We start from the raw sequence: 14,363 nt of genomic DNA on the forward strand, positions 1-14,363 counted from the left end.
TCCGTCGCTGCACCTCTGGACGATGAGCACAGGTCTACCTGAGAGACTGCAGGACTAGGAAGCTGTGTCTTGCTCCCTGTTTGCATGTTTGGAACTTTTTAAAAATCTTTCTCTGGTCCTATGAGGAAATCCGTACCCCATGTTGTATGCCATATGTAGTTAGACTTTTCTTTGGGCCACCAGGTCACGAATAATGTCACAGAGACTTCTTATTAATTATGAAAACTTGGCCTTTAGCTTTGGCTTGCCCCCAACTAGCTCTAATAACTTACATTAATCTGCTTCTTTTAATCTATGTTTTATGATGTGGCTTTTTAGCCTCTTTTTCATTTCTATAGATCCGACTTATTCTGGGTCTCCTGTCATCTCCCTTGTCATTCGCACTCCCAGACTCCTCCTCCTCTTTCTTCTTCTCCTTGAAAATCCCTCCTATCCCCCTGCCTAGCTATTGGCCATTCAGCTCTTTGTTACCCCAATCACAGCAACACATCTTCTCACAGTGGACAAATATCTCACAACACATCAGAGGTGGAGGGGAGCCAGCCAGAGCCAAGGAACAAACTGGAGAGTGACTCAAGCTCCCTGGAGGAACCCAGAAGATTGTTATTGAATCCCAGATAATTGGACATTGAGTTATTTACATTGTTGTTTGTGACTGTGCCTTGGTTCTTCCCTCTTGACGAATGCATTTAATTCAATTTCGAGTTTCACAGAAGCCCACAACTGAAAGACTTTTAAAAAAGATTTTTGATTTTTAAAAAGATTGAATATTTTAAAGAGACCACATTTCTAATGTTTTTGAATTAGTAAAGATGGCAGGACTTTCAAAAATATTTATGTTTTATATTGTGATGTTAATATTAGTGTGTCATCTTGGGGACAAAGGAGACAGGAAGGATTTTGATTGAAATGTGGTGTGTTTGTGTGTCAAGTTGACAGGGGTCAGTTTTATTAGCTAGTTTTATGTCAACACAAGCTATGGCCATCAGAGAAAAGGGGGCATCAACTGAGAAAATGTCTCCAAAATATCATGCTATGGGTAAACCTGTAGTGCATTTTCTTAATTAGTGGTTCATGGCAGAGGGCCCAGCCCATTGCGGGGGGGGGCTTACCCCTGGGCTGGTGGTCCTGGATTCTATATGAAAGCAGGCTGAGCAAGTCATGGAAAGCAAGACAGTAAGCAGCCCTCTTCTGTGGTGTCTGCATCAACTCCTACCTTCAGGTTCTGCTCTGTTTGAGCTCCTGTCCTGACGTCCTCCAATGATGGATGACGATGTGGGAGTGTAAGCCAAATAAACCCTTTCCTCCCTTTCCATGATTTTGGCCCATGGTGTTTTGTTGCAACAATAGAAACCCCAACTAAAACAAGTATGAATTGTTTGTTTTTTCCTCTGTCTTCTGTTTTCTAATAGCATCTTTCTATTCTAATAGGAACTTTCATATATTTTTTTCCTTGTACTAGTAAAATTGCCTCTAAGTATCACCAAATTAAGTCCAGAGTCTAATGACAGAAGCTTAAAGCTGTAAAACTCTCCTGTTAAGAATTCTCCCCTGTCATCTGATTAGCTCTTCTCTATTTCCCAGAGCCAATAATCTTCGAGCTTTAAATCTGGTTTGGTAACAGTGATCACATTTTTCATAAACCATCCCATAGCAATCAATACATATCCTTCTTTCTGATGAGAAGCTATTTCTGGAAATAAGAAGCAAGGATATACTGTCATACACTGCTTTGTAATAGGGATTTGTCTTGAGAAATATATTTTGCGATGGTTTCATCATTGGGAGAGGATTAAAGATACACTTATAGAAATTATGATGGCAATGTCACTGGATGTTATGATATCACGGGACCAGTATAATAATGCAGTTCAGTGTTGAACAAAATGTCACTGTATAGTGATTGAGTATCTGTAGTAGTTCTTTTCCTATAGCTCTGATAAAACATCATGATCAAAGAAACCTAAAGAAAGAGAGGTTTGTTTATTTATTTATCTATAATTTCAGAGGGTACAGAGTCTATCATGGTGGGGAAGTATGAAAACAAGCAGCAGATGTGGTGGCTGGAGCAGAAGGTGAAAGCTCAAATCTTGACTCAAGGAGCATGAGAAGACTGTGCCCTAAGAAGGGTGCAAGGCCTTGGAATCTCAAATGTCACCCTCAGTGACATGCCTCCTCCAGCAGGACCACACCTTCCAAGCCTATTCACACAGCACCCGTAACTGGGGACCAAGTTCACAAACATCTGAGACTATGAGGGACATTCTCACTCAAACTACATTGTATCCTTAGGCACGATGGCACAACTTTTCGGCAACAATGTTATAATCAGCATCTCTGTGGAGACCAGGGCTGCTCCCAGATTATAACTCCAATGCAGACCGTCTCCTTATAATACTATTATTGTTGTTTCCTGAAAGTGATTATGTGTACAGAGTGTGCACACGTCTTGAACAAACATTGTACACTGTCTTTGACACTGACTTCTGGAACACGCTGACCTGGCAGCCTACTGCCTTCTTGTCTCGCTGCTGTTTTTCCCTGACGTTTACTCGATTCCAAGAGTGACAGCCTTGCATCTGTGCCAGCGCACAATGGAGAGTGACAGGAACCATGGCCACAGGGATCGTCTCATACCATATCACACAGACTTGAAGTGACTTTGACTGGAGTTTGTAACACCTGTGTGTAACTGTGGTAAGTCATGCAGAGGAGTTTTACAGAAACTTCATAAACTATCAGAGGAAACTATCTTTTCTTGATTATGTGAAATACTGCATGACCACTGTCATCTTTCAGCTTCCAACTGGGGTGTCGTGCACAGCTCTTTCCTTAGTAGATGCTCTACCAGGTCCTTTTTTCTTAGGACAGAAAACTAATGCTCTGAGTGAGTGTCAATGCTGCTACTAGACAGCTGGTATGAGAGGGACATTTAAGGAAGACATGAAAAGAGATTGTTTTGAAAGCAATACTTTAGAAACCTGAGACCCATCCATTGTTCTGGTAATATTAATGGCATTTTTCTTCAGCAAGAAACAAATTATGCCAAAGTCATTTTGTCCTATATTGTTAAACTTTGAAAGAAATTAAGGCATTTTTATGGATTTACTAGCGCATACTGATTGTACAAACTTGGAGAGATGGCTCAGGGGTTGAGAGCACTTGCCGTTCCTGCAGAGGACCCAAGGTCAGTTCTCAGCACCCATTATCAGGTAGTTTGTGACCATCAGTCACTCCAGTTCCAAATAATCCCGCTCCTGGCCTCCTAGGGTCCCAGAATACATGTGGTGCACGAGCGCAAACACACACACAAACACACAAGCACACACACACACACACACACACACACACACAATAAACAAAACCAAACATCAAAACAAGAAAATTCCCAAACCTCAAACCAACCCCCACCCCAAACCTCACCAAGTTAATTTAATGAGTTTCTCTGTGCCATCTTCGACGAGGTACAACTTGTGCCTCTAATGTCTATTATGTCCCTCTACCTTGTGCCTGCTCCCTCCTTCCCCTCAGTCCCCTCTTCTCTCTCTTAGGGGCTCTCCTCCCTGCTGACTCTTAGCACTCCCTCTTTAGCTTCCATGCCCTTTAGTTCTTACAGATGAGAGAAGAAGTATGTGGCACTTGTCCTATGTCTACATTACTTTGCTGGACACTGTACTGGCCACGTCTATCCTTTTGCCTTCATAATCTGGGACTTTACTTTCTTATGGATGAAAAATTCCCCGCTGTGAACAGGGACCATACTTTATGTGTTCCTCCGCTGACAGTCATCATGGCTGAGTATGCAGCCTGGCTGTTGGGAACAGCGCTGCCTTATTTATCTTAAATTAGTTTGTAACTTAGCATAAAGTGGCCTGTATTATTCCAGCATTTTTACATGCACCACGTCTCATTTTCTTGTGCTCTCACTCTTGCCTCTCCACCCTGCCCTTGCCCACCTCCCTTGTCCCCTCTTGCAATTTCCTTCTCCCCACAGAATAATCCTCCCCTTAGTTCTCACGTCAGATGGGTTCCATCTCCTTCCCTTTTATTCCCTTCATCTTAAGATATCCTTCTCCCCACCTCAAGTCCCCTTTCGAATTTTATCTCCTTCCTTCCTTCCTCACCTCCCTCCCTTAACCCTCTCTCCCCCTCTCCCCCCACACCTATTCTGCACATGAGAGAACATGTGTGGTATTTGGGTTTGCACATGCTTTAAAGATGCTTTTTAAGCAGGTTACTGCTCTTCAGGGTTTTAGCACTCGTAGGTACTTACTTTAAAGAAGAGAAAAACTCCCAGCCAAAAAAGAAATACCTATTTGTTTTATGTAAAAACATTTCTAATTCTTTTTAAAAGTTTATGTACTTTTATAGTTTTAAATATAGTTTTAATTGAAAACTATTTTATTATATACAGTATTTATAAATTATAAAGTAATTTAAGAATAAAATGATTTAAATATACAGCTTAAATAAAACATTTCCTCAAACATCTATTTGGGTTGATCAAAGGCTACACCACTGTTTCTTTGGGGCATGTTTAAGACAGGTATTAGCTTGTAAAGAATCTTAATGTCCAGAAATGAGAAGCAGTGCAGAGAAGATTTACGCTCTCTTGGTCATTTGCTCAGAAGCAAGCATTGAGTGCAGAGGGGGAAAGCCATTGTCTGCCCTGGCAACTTTGTAGACTGTGGAAACCGGCTGTTTTCTAATCTGTTCTGATGACCTTCAAAGTTCCAGTAATATTTGCTTGTCCCTTTGTTCAAGGCAGCCCTGGCCACTGAGTTTTGCATTGGTTGATAGGTGTGTGTGTGTGTGTGTGTGTGTGTGTGTGTGTATTTTTTTTTTTTTTACAGATAGTGTAGATTGTGCTGGCTAATTTTATGTCAACTTGACACAAGCTAGCGTCATCTGAGAGGAGGGAATCTTGATTAAGAAAATGCCTCATAAGACTGGACTGTAGACAAACCTGTAGGGCATTTTTCTTAATTAGTGTTTGATGGGGAGGGCCATCCCTGGGCTGGTGGTCCTGGAGTCCATAAGAAAGCAGACTATGCAAGACAGAAGGAGCAAGTCAGTAAGTAGCACCTCTCTGCAGCCTCTGCATCAGCTTCTCCTTCCAGATTCCCACTCTGAGTGACTGTCCTGACTCCCTTCAGTGACAGGCTTTGGATGCAGAAGCATACACCAAGTAACCCCCCCCACACACACACAACTTGCTTTTTGTCATGGTGTTTCATCATAACAATAGTAACCCAAAGTAAGACAGGGAGACCAAATCAGGAAACTCTGCCAGGGATTCCTAAGACCTAAGGAAAGATAGCATGGCCTGGGAACTTGGAATCTCAGCTATAAGCTGGGTAAGTATGCCTTGCTATGACTCTCACCTATTGTTAAAGTAAGCATTGGGCCAGTTCAACTCTCCGTGTCTGTTTCCTCATTTATGAATAGAATAAGAACCGCTCTAAGGGTTGTTTGATAATCAGATGAGTTTATATTTGTGTAATTAGTAAGCACCAATGCCTACTCTTAAGAAAACTATATATAATTTCTTTGTCATGACAATGGTTGAGTTTTAAGAGGAAAGCAAAGTGACCACAGAGGAAACAATACTAAGAATTTAGTATTGGGATCTGGAAGCTGCATCCTCAATTTTTTTTTTTTTGGTCCAATGGGCGCATCCATAACCTGACTAATGAATAGCATACTTCCATTAGGGCTTTCAGTTGGATCAAAGGAACCAGATGAAGCCACATCTCTCACTACTTGTCACCTTACCTGAACTTCTAGCTAAAACCACTCTCTGTTTGCCCACCTCCTACACCGCTGACTTTTATTTTCATCTTTATACTGGTCACACGGAGTCTTGAGCTATAGTTAGTTGTCTGGTGTCCTTCTTTTCCTCAGTAGATAAGGTCTCAGTGGAGACACTGTCTTACTCATATCTTAAAAATTATATAGTACTATGACTTAAACATAATAGACATGTAATAAGTATTTATGGATAGGGGCTTTTAGAAGTATAGCTTGCCAAACAAACAGACAATTATTATCACCATTATTCTTACTATAAGCACTACTAAGCACTACTGTACGACTTTATAGGGTATAATTACATGGCTGTTTGACATGTAGGAGTGTTGAGTGAGGTTTAGACATGCAACCCGAGTATTATCAAAGTATTTCTCTCTGTATGACCCCTTGCTTTAAAATACAGCACATTCAATGTAGCAAGTGTTTTTCTAGTACTATTTGGGTCATATGAGACATAATTGATTATCATGGGTCTGCAAGAAGCCTTCTTATCTTCCCATCTTGCTACTACATGATAAACGAGGCATATGCAAATAACTAATTAGGTTCTGATCTCAATTCCAGATGCAACTCGGGAATTTATTTTTTCATCTCTTTTTAAAGAAGTCTTTCAGTGTTTCTCTGCCATGCGCTGGCCACCCATGGGGCACTGGGAGCCCCATGGGCAGTGGGACGGACAGCTCTCTGCCCTTTCCTTTGTGGGCAGCAGGCGTTTCCTGTGAGAGGCAGACTCACTGAATCCTTGACTTCTGGTCAGCTTGAAAACACCCGTGGAGATCCTCAGACTTTATTTAACATTTTAGGTGAATTTTCATCTCTTGAGGGAATTGGGTACGTGGTGGTGAATTGATACTGCGTAAAGAGGAGAGTCGCTGGGCCAGTAGAAACTGTTGAGAACTGCTCTTATCTTCATGACTAAGCTTGGACCGGTAGTTGAACCTGTCTCGCTTGTGCAACTAGGATAACAGGGGCATCTCCAGATTTTTAATTCTACGCACATGCTCAAGGAGATATTTTGCTGTGTCTTATTCAGCGTTACCATTGCTGTGATGGAAGACCAGGACCCCCAGCAACTTGGGGAGAAAAGGGTTCATTTGGCTTACACTTCCATATTACTTACTTACTGACTGACTTGCTCAGCCTGCTCTCTTATAGAACCCAGGACGACCAGCCCTGGGGTGGCACCACCCTCCATGAGCTGGGTCCTCCTGCACCAGTCGCCAAGAAAATGCTCTGCAAGGCCTGCCAATAGCTCAGTCTTACAGAGGTATTTTCTCAGTTGACCCTCCCTCTTCTCCAGGGGCCCTAGCTTGTGTCAAATTGATATAAACTTGGCAGCACATGCTCTGTGCAACTTTCACGCTGGATAAGTGATTGACAGCTGTAGGGACCATTAGATTTACAGGGGACTGAATTAGTTGTAGTGTTTTAAGAGGCACTTCAGTGACCTTGTGTGGTTTTAAAGTGTGATGAGTGAGGACTACCGGAAAACACGCATTTCTGTATCCGCTTTCGAGATTGTGGTCTATGGATGTTTCCCAGAAAGTTTTTAATGAGACGTGCATTTTCATGTCGCTATCTTCTCTGCAAACTCTGAAACCACCTTTTCATTTCATTTCAAATACTAAAAATAAGTTACACAGCTATGGATGCAAAGTCTTTCAAAGCACACAGCTTGAAATTTGCATCAAAATAAAAAAAATCAAGACTGCTTAATTAAAACCTCGACACCACCAACCTCTTCAATTATGTGTTAAGGAGGTAGGCACCCTGGGGACACCAACTTAAAAATCAGTGTGCATTTGGAGTGCCATTAGCATGTATACATGCACAGTTTTCTGAAGGGAAGGAAAGAGCTTTGGTAGGAAAAAAAAAAACAAACCTAACCTTTCTCTTGAGCATGAATTAATTCACCTTTGAAAAGCAAGGAGAAATCAAGGCTGCAGAACCCATAAGACAATCCTCCCCCTCTTTTCTGTGCTTAAAATTTCCAGTAGGCTTTCCTGTAAACAATGAGAAATTTTTACAAAATTTGTTACTTGAAAAACAGTTCTCCAGCCAGACTTCTGGCTTCTGGGATGTGTTCTGTAGACTATAAAGGGCAAACGCGGGAGGGGACCTGCTTATTTCCCTGCTTCTTTGGAGTATATGAATTGTGTAGTTAAAAACGACTTTTCCTCCCTTGATAGTTCTTGTTGTCTTCACAGTTATGGGCTGGCTCCCAATTTCTTTCGCTGATGTGGAGCCCAGCGGCTCTTTGTTCTCATTGTGTCTGTCCTCTCCCTTTCTTTGTGTTTCAGGGATACTGCTGCCCGCATCTGCCACTGAGCATGCGGAGAAAAATCCTTCAATAGAGTCTTCACTTAGGAGTTTCGATAGTATGACTCCACTTCTCCAGGTTTTAGTAATAACCAACACACTCAAAAAAGATAGAATGAAACTTGGAAAGGTGATAGAAGATACAGGTGGTTCCGGGGTCTGAAGGCCAGCTGGGACTCCTGGGCAGGAAACTTCGGGGTCCTTACTAAGTTCTGCAGCTCCTGCCAGCCAACTTAAATCCAGAACACATACACACAAGAGCTGTGGCTTGGCAAGTGAAAAGACACACTCGAGGGTTTCAGAGCAGTTAGGCACAGGGTCAAACTAAAAGCCTCTAGATGTGGCATCCTAGCCACAGAGACACCTTCTCATTGTCTCTGTGTGTACAGTGCCTGAGCGAGGCCCCTCACCAGACAGGATACTGTCTGAGGGTGAGAACCAGCGGCGTGGATGGATTTTTCTCGAAACAGAACGTCAGGCTTCCCTTTGTTTTCAACACACAAAAAATCAAGTCAGCATTAACTGAACAAAACAGTTCAACTCGTCTGCTTAAAAGCATTTTGTTGTTGTTGTTGAAAAATAAATAAAAAGCCTGGTTTTCAAGAAGTTTTTTTGTTTGTTTGTTTTTTTTGTTTTTTTTTTTTTTAAAGAAGGTGCTATCAGAGACTTCTCTTTTCTGCTCAGGCATGTCTGGTTTTAATAGTGTAAATTCTTCATGTCTGGTTTTAATAGTGTAAATTATTTAACGGATGGGGCTCTCTACAATTTTGCTATACTTCTCCCTCCTTGACTTTTGCCTGCTGCTCACTTGGTCGAAAAGCCAACTCTTAGAACAGAGTGGAGCACACAGCGGGTGCTCGAAGATCTTTTGTCTAATATGGAGTGTGAAAACGCAACTCTTGTTTAAAAGGGAAGGACTGGTGGAGATAGTTCAACTATGACGATTTTAGATAGGCTGAAGCAAACACCTGGCTCTCTTAGTGACAGGAATTTCTTACTGTCCCTCCTCAACCTTCCCTATCCCACCATTTTGTTTTTATGCCCTAAGCTGCATCTTTTCTAAACCTTTCCACTGCAAGTCTGTTTTGGGAGTCTCAGCATCATGCTGCCTAGGCTTCTGTTCACTGTAGGTTTTATTAGCTTGTGGAAGTATGGTGAAGTCTAACAGTGCTCTTGTGAGAGGGTGAGCCATTGGTCCAGGGCACATTTCTCTTTGCTACAGGCACCTGCTGCGACTTCTTTAGAGCCCGCCCTCAGCTCTGACCTGAAGTGGGGGCTCCCTCGCCTGAAGACGGAGGAAGTGCGAGCGGCGGGAAGTTCAGGTTAGGTCCAATCAGGCACCTGAGGTTAGGTGGCGTGGGTGCATGCGGATGCCCAGGGCGGGTCCCTACCGTAGGTCCCGCCCCCTCGACGGAGCCATCACCGCAGGCTCCGCCCCTCGCGCCCCGCCCCGGGGGCCGCGGCTAAAACCCGGAGCCGCTAGAGCAGAGCCCGGTGCAGAGCTGCTCGGTTGCCGCTGCCTCGGCCCGAGGCTGGGCCCTGGTGCTGATGCTGGTAGGCGGCGCGAGCTGGGCCCGCGAAGCCTCCTCGCCGCGGCGCTCGGGGTTCCCGCGATGATGGCGGAGCAGGTGAAATGCGCCTCGCCGGGGACGGGCTCCGGCGCGGGCTCCGGGCCGGTGGTGAACGCCGAGCTGGAGGTGAAGAAGCTGCAGGAGCTGGTGCGCAAGCTGGAGAAGCAGAACGAGCAGCTGCGCAGCCGGGCGGCCAGTGCGGCAGCCGCCCCGCACCTGCTGCTGCTGCCGCCGCCGCCGCCCTCCGCGCCACCGCCAGCCGGGGCCTGCAGCCCTCTCACCCCGCACAGGGCCCCGGCCGGCACGACCTCCTCGGGCCCGGGGGCGCTGGGCCCCGCGTTCCCAGGCACCTACTGCTTGCCCAGCCCCGCGCCCTCCCTGCTCTGCAGCCTGCCGCCCGCAGACGCGCCCTTCGTCTACTCCAAGCCGGCGGCGGGCTTCTTCGGCGGGGGTGGCAGCCCGGAACCGGGGACCGCAGGGACCCCTCCGGGGGAAGCCCCCACGCCGCCCTTGCCGCCCTTGCCGCCTCCAACGCTGTTGGACGAGGTGGAGCCGCTGGACCTGGAGAGCTTGGCCGCCTGGAGCGAGGAGGACGACTACACCTGGTATTGACTGCTGCGCCGCGGTCCCCCAGACCCAGAGTTCTGAGGCCCAGGACGCGGGGCGGGGCGTGGGAGGAAGGGGACTCAGCGGCCTAGCAGGTGCTAAGCCCTGAGCAGCTTTGCAGGAAGACAGAAACCTGTTTTCTGGTAGCGCCTATTGGTCCGACTGGGGACTGGGGAGGAACCGATCCCTGCCATCTGCCTTGTGTTCTGCTCTTTGCTGATTACCGGGTCCCAAGCGCCTCGTTAGCCTTAACTGCACAACTCATGTCATCTTGTCATTCAGTCCTGCTCCTTTATTCCCGTGAGTGTGTGAGTGTGTGTGTGTGTGTGTGTGTGTGTGTGTGTGTGTGTGTGTGTGTGATGGGAAGGTTTGGCATCTGCCTTCTACTGCTTATGGTTCCTCCATTCAAACAAATGTTGGACAGGGTTGACAGGGTTGGTGTGCAGCCCTCCTTGGTAGCATCCGAAGCCACCTAGTGATGGGTGTCTTCTCAGACATCAGCTCTTGGAGTTGAGTTGCCGTTATATATGCCCTCTTTCTGTGGTTTCACTGATAACCTCTCAGATACTGATTTGGTTATTAAAAACGTGCTATCCTCCCATGTCAGGAATGGTGTTGGAAGCGAAGACTGGTGTTGGAATGGAGTGAGCAGATGGAGGCACTACTTACTCAAAAAAAAAAAAAAAATTGAACTTAGGGATTTTCATTAATCTTAGAAATGAAACCAGATTGAAGAAAAGTGCTTGCGCTGGCTAGTTTTATGTCAATTTGACACAGACTAGAGTCGTTAGAGAGGAGGGAGCCTCAATTAATAAAATGCCCCCCTAAATTCCTCTCTAATAATTGGGGGGAAGGGAGCTGCCCTTTGTGGCACCATCCCTGGTCTGGTGGTCCTGGGGTCTATAGGAAAGCAGGCTGAGCAAGCCATGAGGAACAAGCCAGTAAGCAGCACCCCCCTCCATGGTCTTGGCATCAGCTCCTGCCTCCAGGTTCCTGCCCTGCTTGAGTTCCTGTCCCGACTTCCTTTGATGATGAACTGTGGTAAGTTAAGTACAGGTCTTCCTCCCAGAGCTGCTGTTGGTCATGGTGTGTCGTCACAGCAATAGGAACCCTAACTGAGTGCTGTTAGTGAAGCCTTATTATCGAATTTTAGGGACTTTTAAGGTTGATGGTAAGGATGCTTATGCAATGGGAATTTGGTTAGCTGGGTGTCCATGTTCCACGAATGAGGACTTTTTGGAGGGGACCCATATCCAGACCTCGTGTTGTGTGTTTTCCTGCTGCTTGGCCCTGGAACTCTTGTCCTTTGCGGAGGACTTCTGCGAGTTTGCTTGCTTGCTAGATGTACTCTAGGAGTGGTTGGAGGAGTGGAACTTGAGTTCTGCAGGGCAGCTGTGCAGCGTTCACTTGTTACTCCGAATAACAGGCAGGACGAAGAATTGCATCTTTCTTGTGTCTCGGGTGCTTTTATTTAAGAAAATCAGGTTTTGTCATCCTGTGCTCTTGTTAACACGATTGCGTAGAAGGGAAATGGGAGCTGGAGAATCTCACTGGTTTGGTATTAGGAACCACAATATTCTTTTTCTTTGACACTTGACATAGCAATACAACTTTTTAAGTTTTAAACACGCAAACTGTAATCGTTCATTACTTTGATTTGAGAATTTAAAAATCTTGTAATAAACCTTTTGTGGGCACGTCTGTCGTCTGCCTCAGACTCTGCTTTGGGGAGCCGTGGGAGCAGCCTCTGCTGCTCTGCTCTCAGAGCTCACCGCTCCCCGGAACTCTAAGCCGTTCGTTCTAAACTACATTGTTCTTGTAAAGCCTGCGTGTCTTCCAGCCTGAGGATGCTATTGACCAATGCTCTTGCAGTGGCCTTCGTTACACTGATGCCTGTAAACTCTCATGCCAATTTCAAATCATTTGAGCCTTTGCCTTTCGTAATGATGCTGTACATACAGTGGGAGGAAATTTTACAATTTTGATAGAAATAGAAAGGAACAATCCTTTAAAAAGGATGGCATAATTAAAAATCTACTATTAATACTATCAATATTATTTTGACTTTCTTGAGATAAGGCCTCACACTGTAGCCCAGGCTGGCCCTGGAGTTCATGCCTTACTGCTTTAGCTTTTTGAGTGCCAGGATGACAGGCATGTGACACCGTAAGGGGCTCTCAAGTTTATTATAGTATTGGTGTTTACCTGGCTACATACAGTACGTATGCCAAATATAGTTTTATATTAATATTTGCTTCTTTTGAATGGGCTTTTTACCACAGTTACCCAACCATTAGGATATGGTTGACTAGCTTTTTTACTCTGTTTTGTCTCCTAAAAAATCCAAGGAGCATTGAAATAAGTTTTAAAGAGAGCTATTTAGTGGAACCAGCATGTTTTTCTAGTCCTCACTGTGACTTGAAAAAAATCTAAATTAAAGGAAATTTAACTGTAGTCATCAAATGTGTTGGTAAATAATAAGAATTAGCCCTTCGTTGCTTTTAAAGTGCTTCCGGGGACATATGATGCTCTCTTCATGGAGTCCATTCCTTAAACAGGCGGAGAAACAGGGGGGAGCATTAATCTTAGCTGGGTGCTTTTAAAGATTTTCAGGTGTCCTGATTTACAGATCTTTAAAAACATTTTATACATTACTTTTGTGTTGAAACATTTTAAGCATTTTTTTTTAATGGAAAAGTAGCCATCAAGACTTCCTTTAAAGAATTTAAACCACCTGCTAATGTTCTCCAAGTTCCTGCATCCCTCTGAACCCTTCGTGCCCGCCCCCAGTGCCACAGTAGTGTGCCTTTCTTTGGATTCCATGGTAGGTTTGTTGCATGCCTCATTTTTATTTCCTATGTACAGCAAGGAACAGCTGGAGTGGGTATATATAGTTTACATTGAAGTTCTCTGCCAGGCACTTGGTTTGCAAATCTCTTCTCCAAACACGTGGTTTGCTTCATAATCGTCTAGCAGTGTTTTACAAGGGAAAAGATTTTAGTTTTGGTCAGGCCCAGAGGTTGGTACCTGCTCATTCTTCCGGATCAATCATGATGTCAGTCTTACGATACTACAGCAAAGGGATGTTTGCCAACCTTGGGACACAGGCTTTTATCTGGGGCTTCTAACAAAGGTTTTTCCTTTTCAGTTTATCTTTTTTGGTTAACTGTGGGCCTTGTATGGCGTCTGGAGCTCACAGTTTTGTGAACGAACATCCTCATCCTTGCATCGTGTGTTCAGAAGACCATCCTTTTGTTGACTTCTTTGCACTGTGAAAATTTCATGTTCTGTGGTTGATTCCACTTGGGGCCTGTGTTTTCCTCATTGCTGTATGTACCTGTGTGCCGTACTCATCTGTCGGCATTGCTGTTGCTCTGCCCTGACTCAGGTAGTGAGAACACTCCAGCTTCACTGCCTTGAAGAAGTCGTTTGGTATTGAAGGGTCTTCCCATTTCCGTGTGAATTTTAGAAACACACACACACAACACACACACACACACACACACACACACGCACTGTTAGGGTGTCTATTGGAATTTGGTTAATTAGAAAGATAACATTAAGGACAACCTACACCTTATTAGTATTCAGCCTTTGAACCAGAAACCTGGTATATATATATATATATATCTGTTAACGTATGTCTTTAATCTCTCTCAGAATGGCTTTGTGGTTCCTACTGTATAAACCTTGTACACGTTTTTGTGAGGTTTGTACATGTGCCTGACAGTTTTCAAAATGCTCCTGGAGACGGAAAGGGGCAAATGTGAAAGTACCAGTATTTTGTTGCTGATGCGCACAGATGCGCACAACAAAGTACATTGACCCAGCATCCTACAGACAATCTACTAGATTCACTAGTTTTAAGTGGATGGTGTTATCTGTGAAGAAAGACAGGCTTACAACTGTTCAGTCCAAATATTGCTAGTCCATTCCCTAGTTGAAGTGGTAGGACCTCTGTAGAACGTTGACTAGCAATGATGACCCTGTGTTCTTGCTCTCCGAGAGTGTTCATCTTTAAATAGCTCTTCTGTTGGTTTGAGGGTATTTCCTCAG

At 44.6% G+C, this 14,363-nt stretch overlaps 1 protein-coding gene across 2 annotated transcripts in view; it reads left to right on the forward strand.

Moving 5' to 3' along the window:
• The first annotated feature begins 9,615 nt into the window (after window positions 1-9,615).
• Slain1 (SLAIN family member 1) overlaps window positions 9,616-14,363 on the forward strand; it is a 57,570-nt gene continuing 52,822 nt past the window's right edge. For both annotated transcript variants that reach the window (XM_085698222.2, XM_085698223.2), the window contains exon 1: window positions 9,616-10,306. In XM_085698222.2, the coding sequence (XP_085554348.2) occupies window positions 9,744-10,306 (563 nt within the window). In that variant the 5' untranslated portion in view covers window positions 9,616-9,743. The remainder of the gene's footprint in view (window positions 10,307-14,363) is intronic.

The sequence above is a fragment of the Myodes glareolus genome, chromosome 12, assembly GCF_982192425.1.
Source record: "Myodes glareolus chromosome 12, mMyoGla1.1, whole genome shotgun sequence".
Taxonomy (NCBI): Eukaryota; Metazoa; Chordata; class Mammalia; order Rodentia; family Cricetidae; genus Myodes; species Myodes glareolus.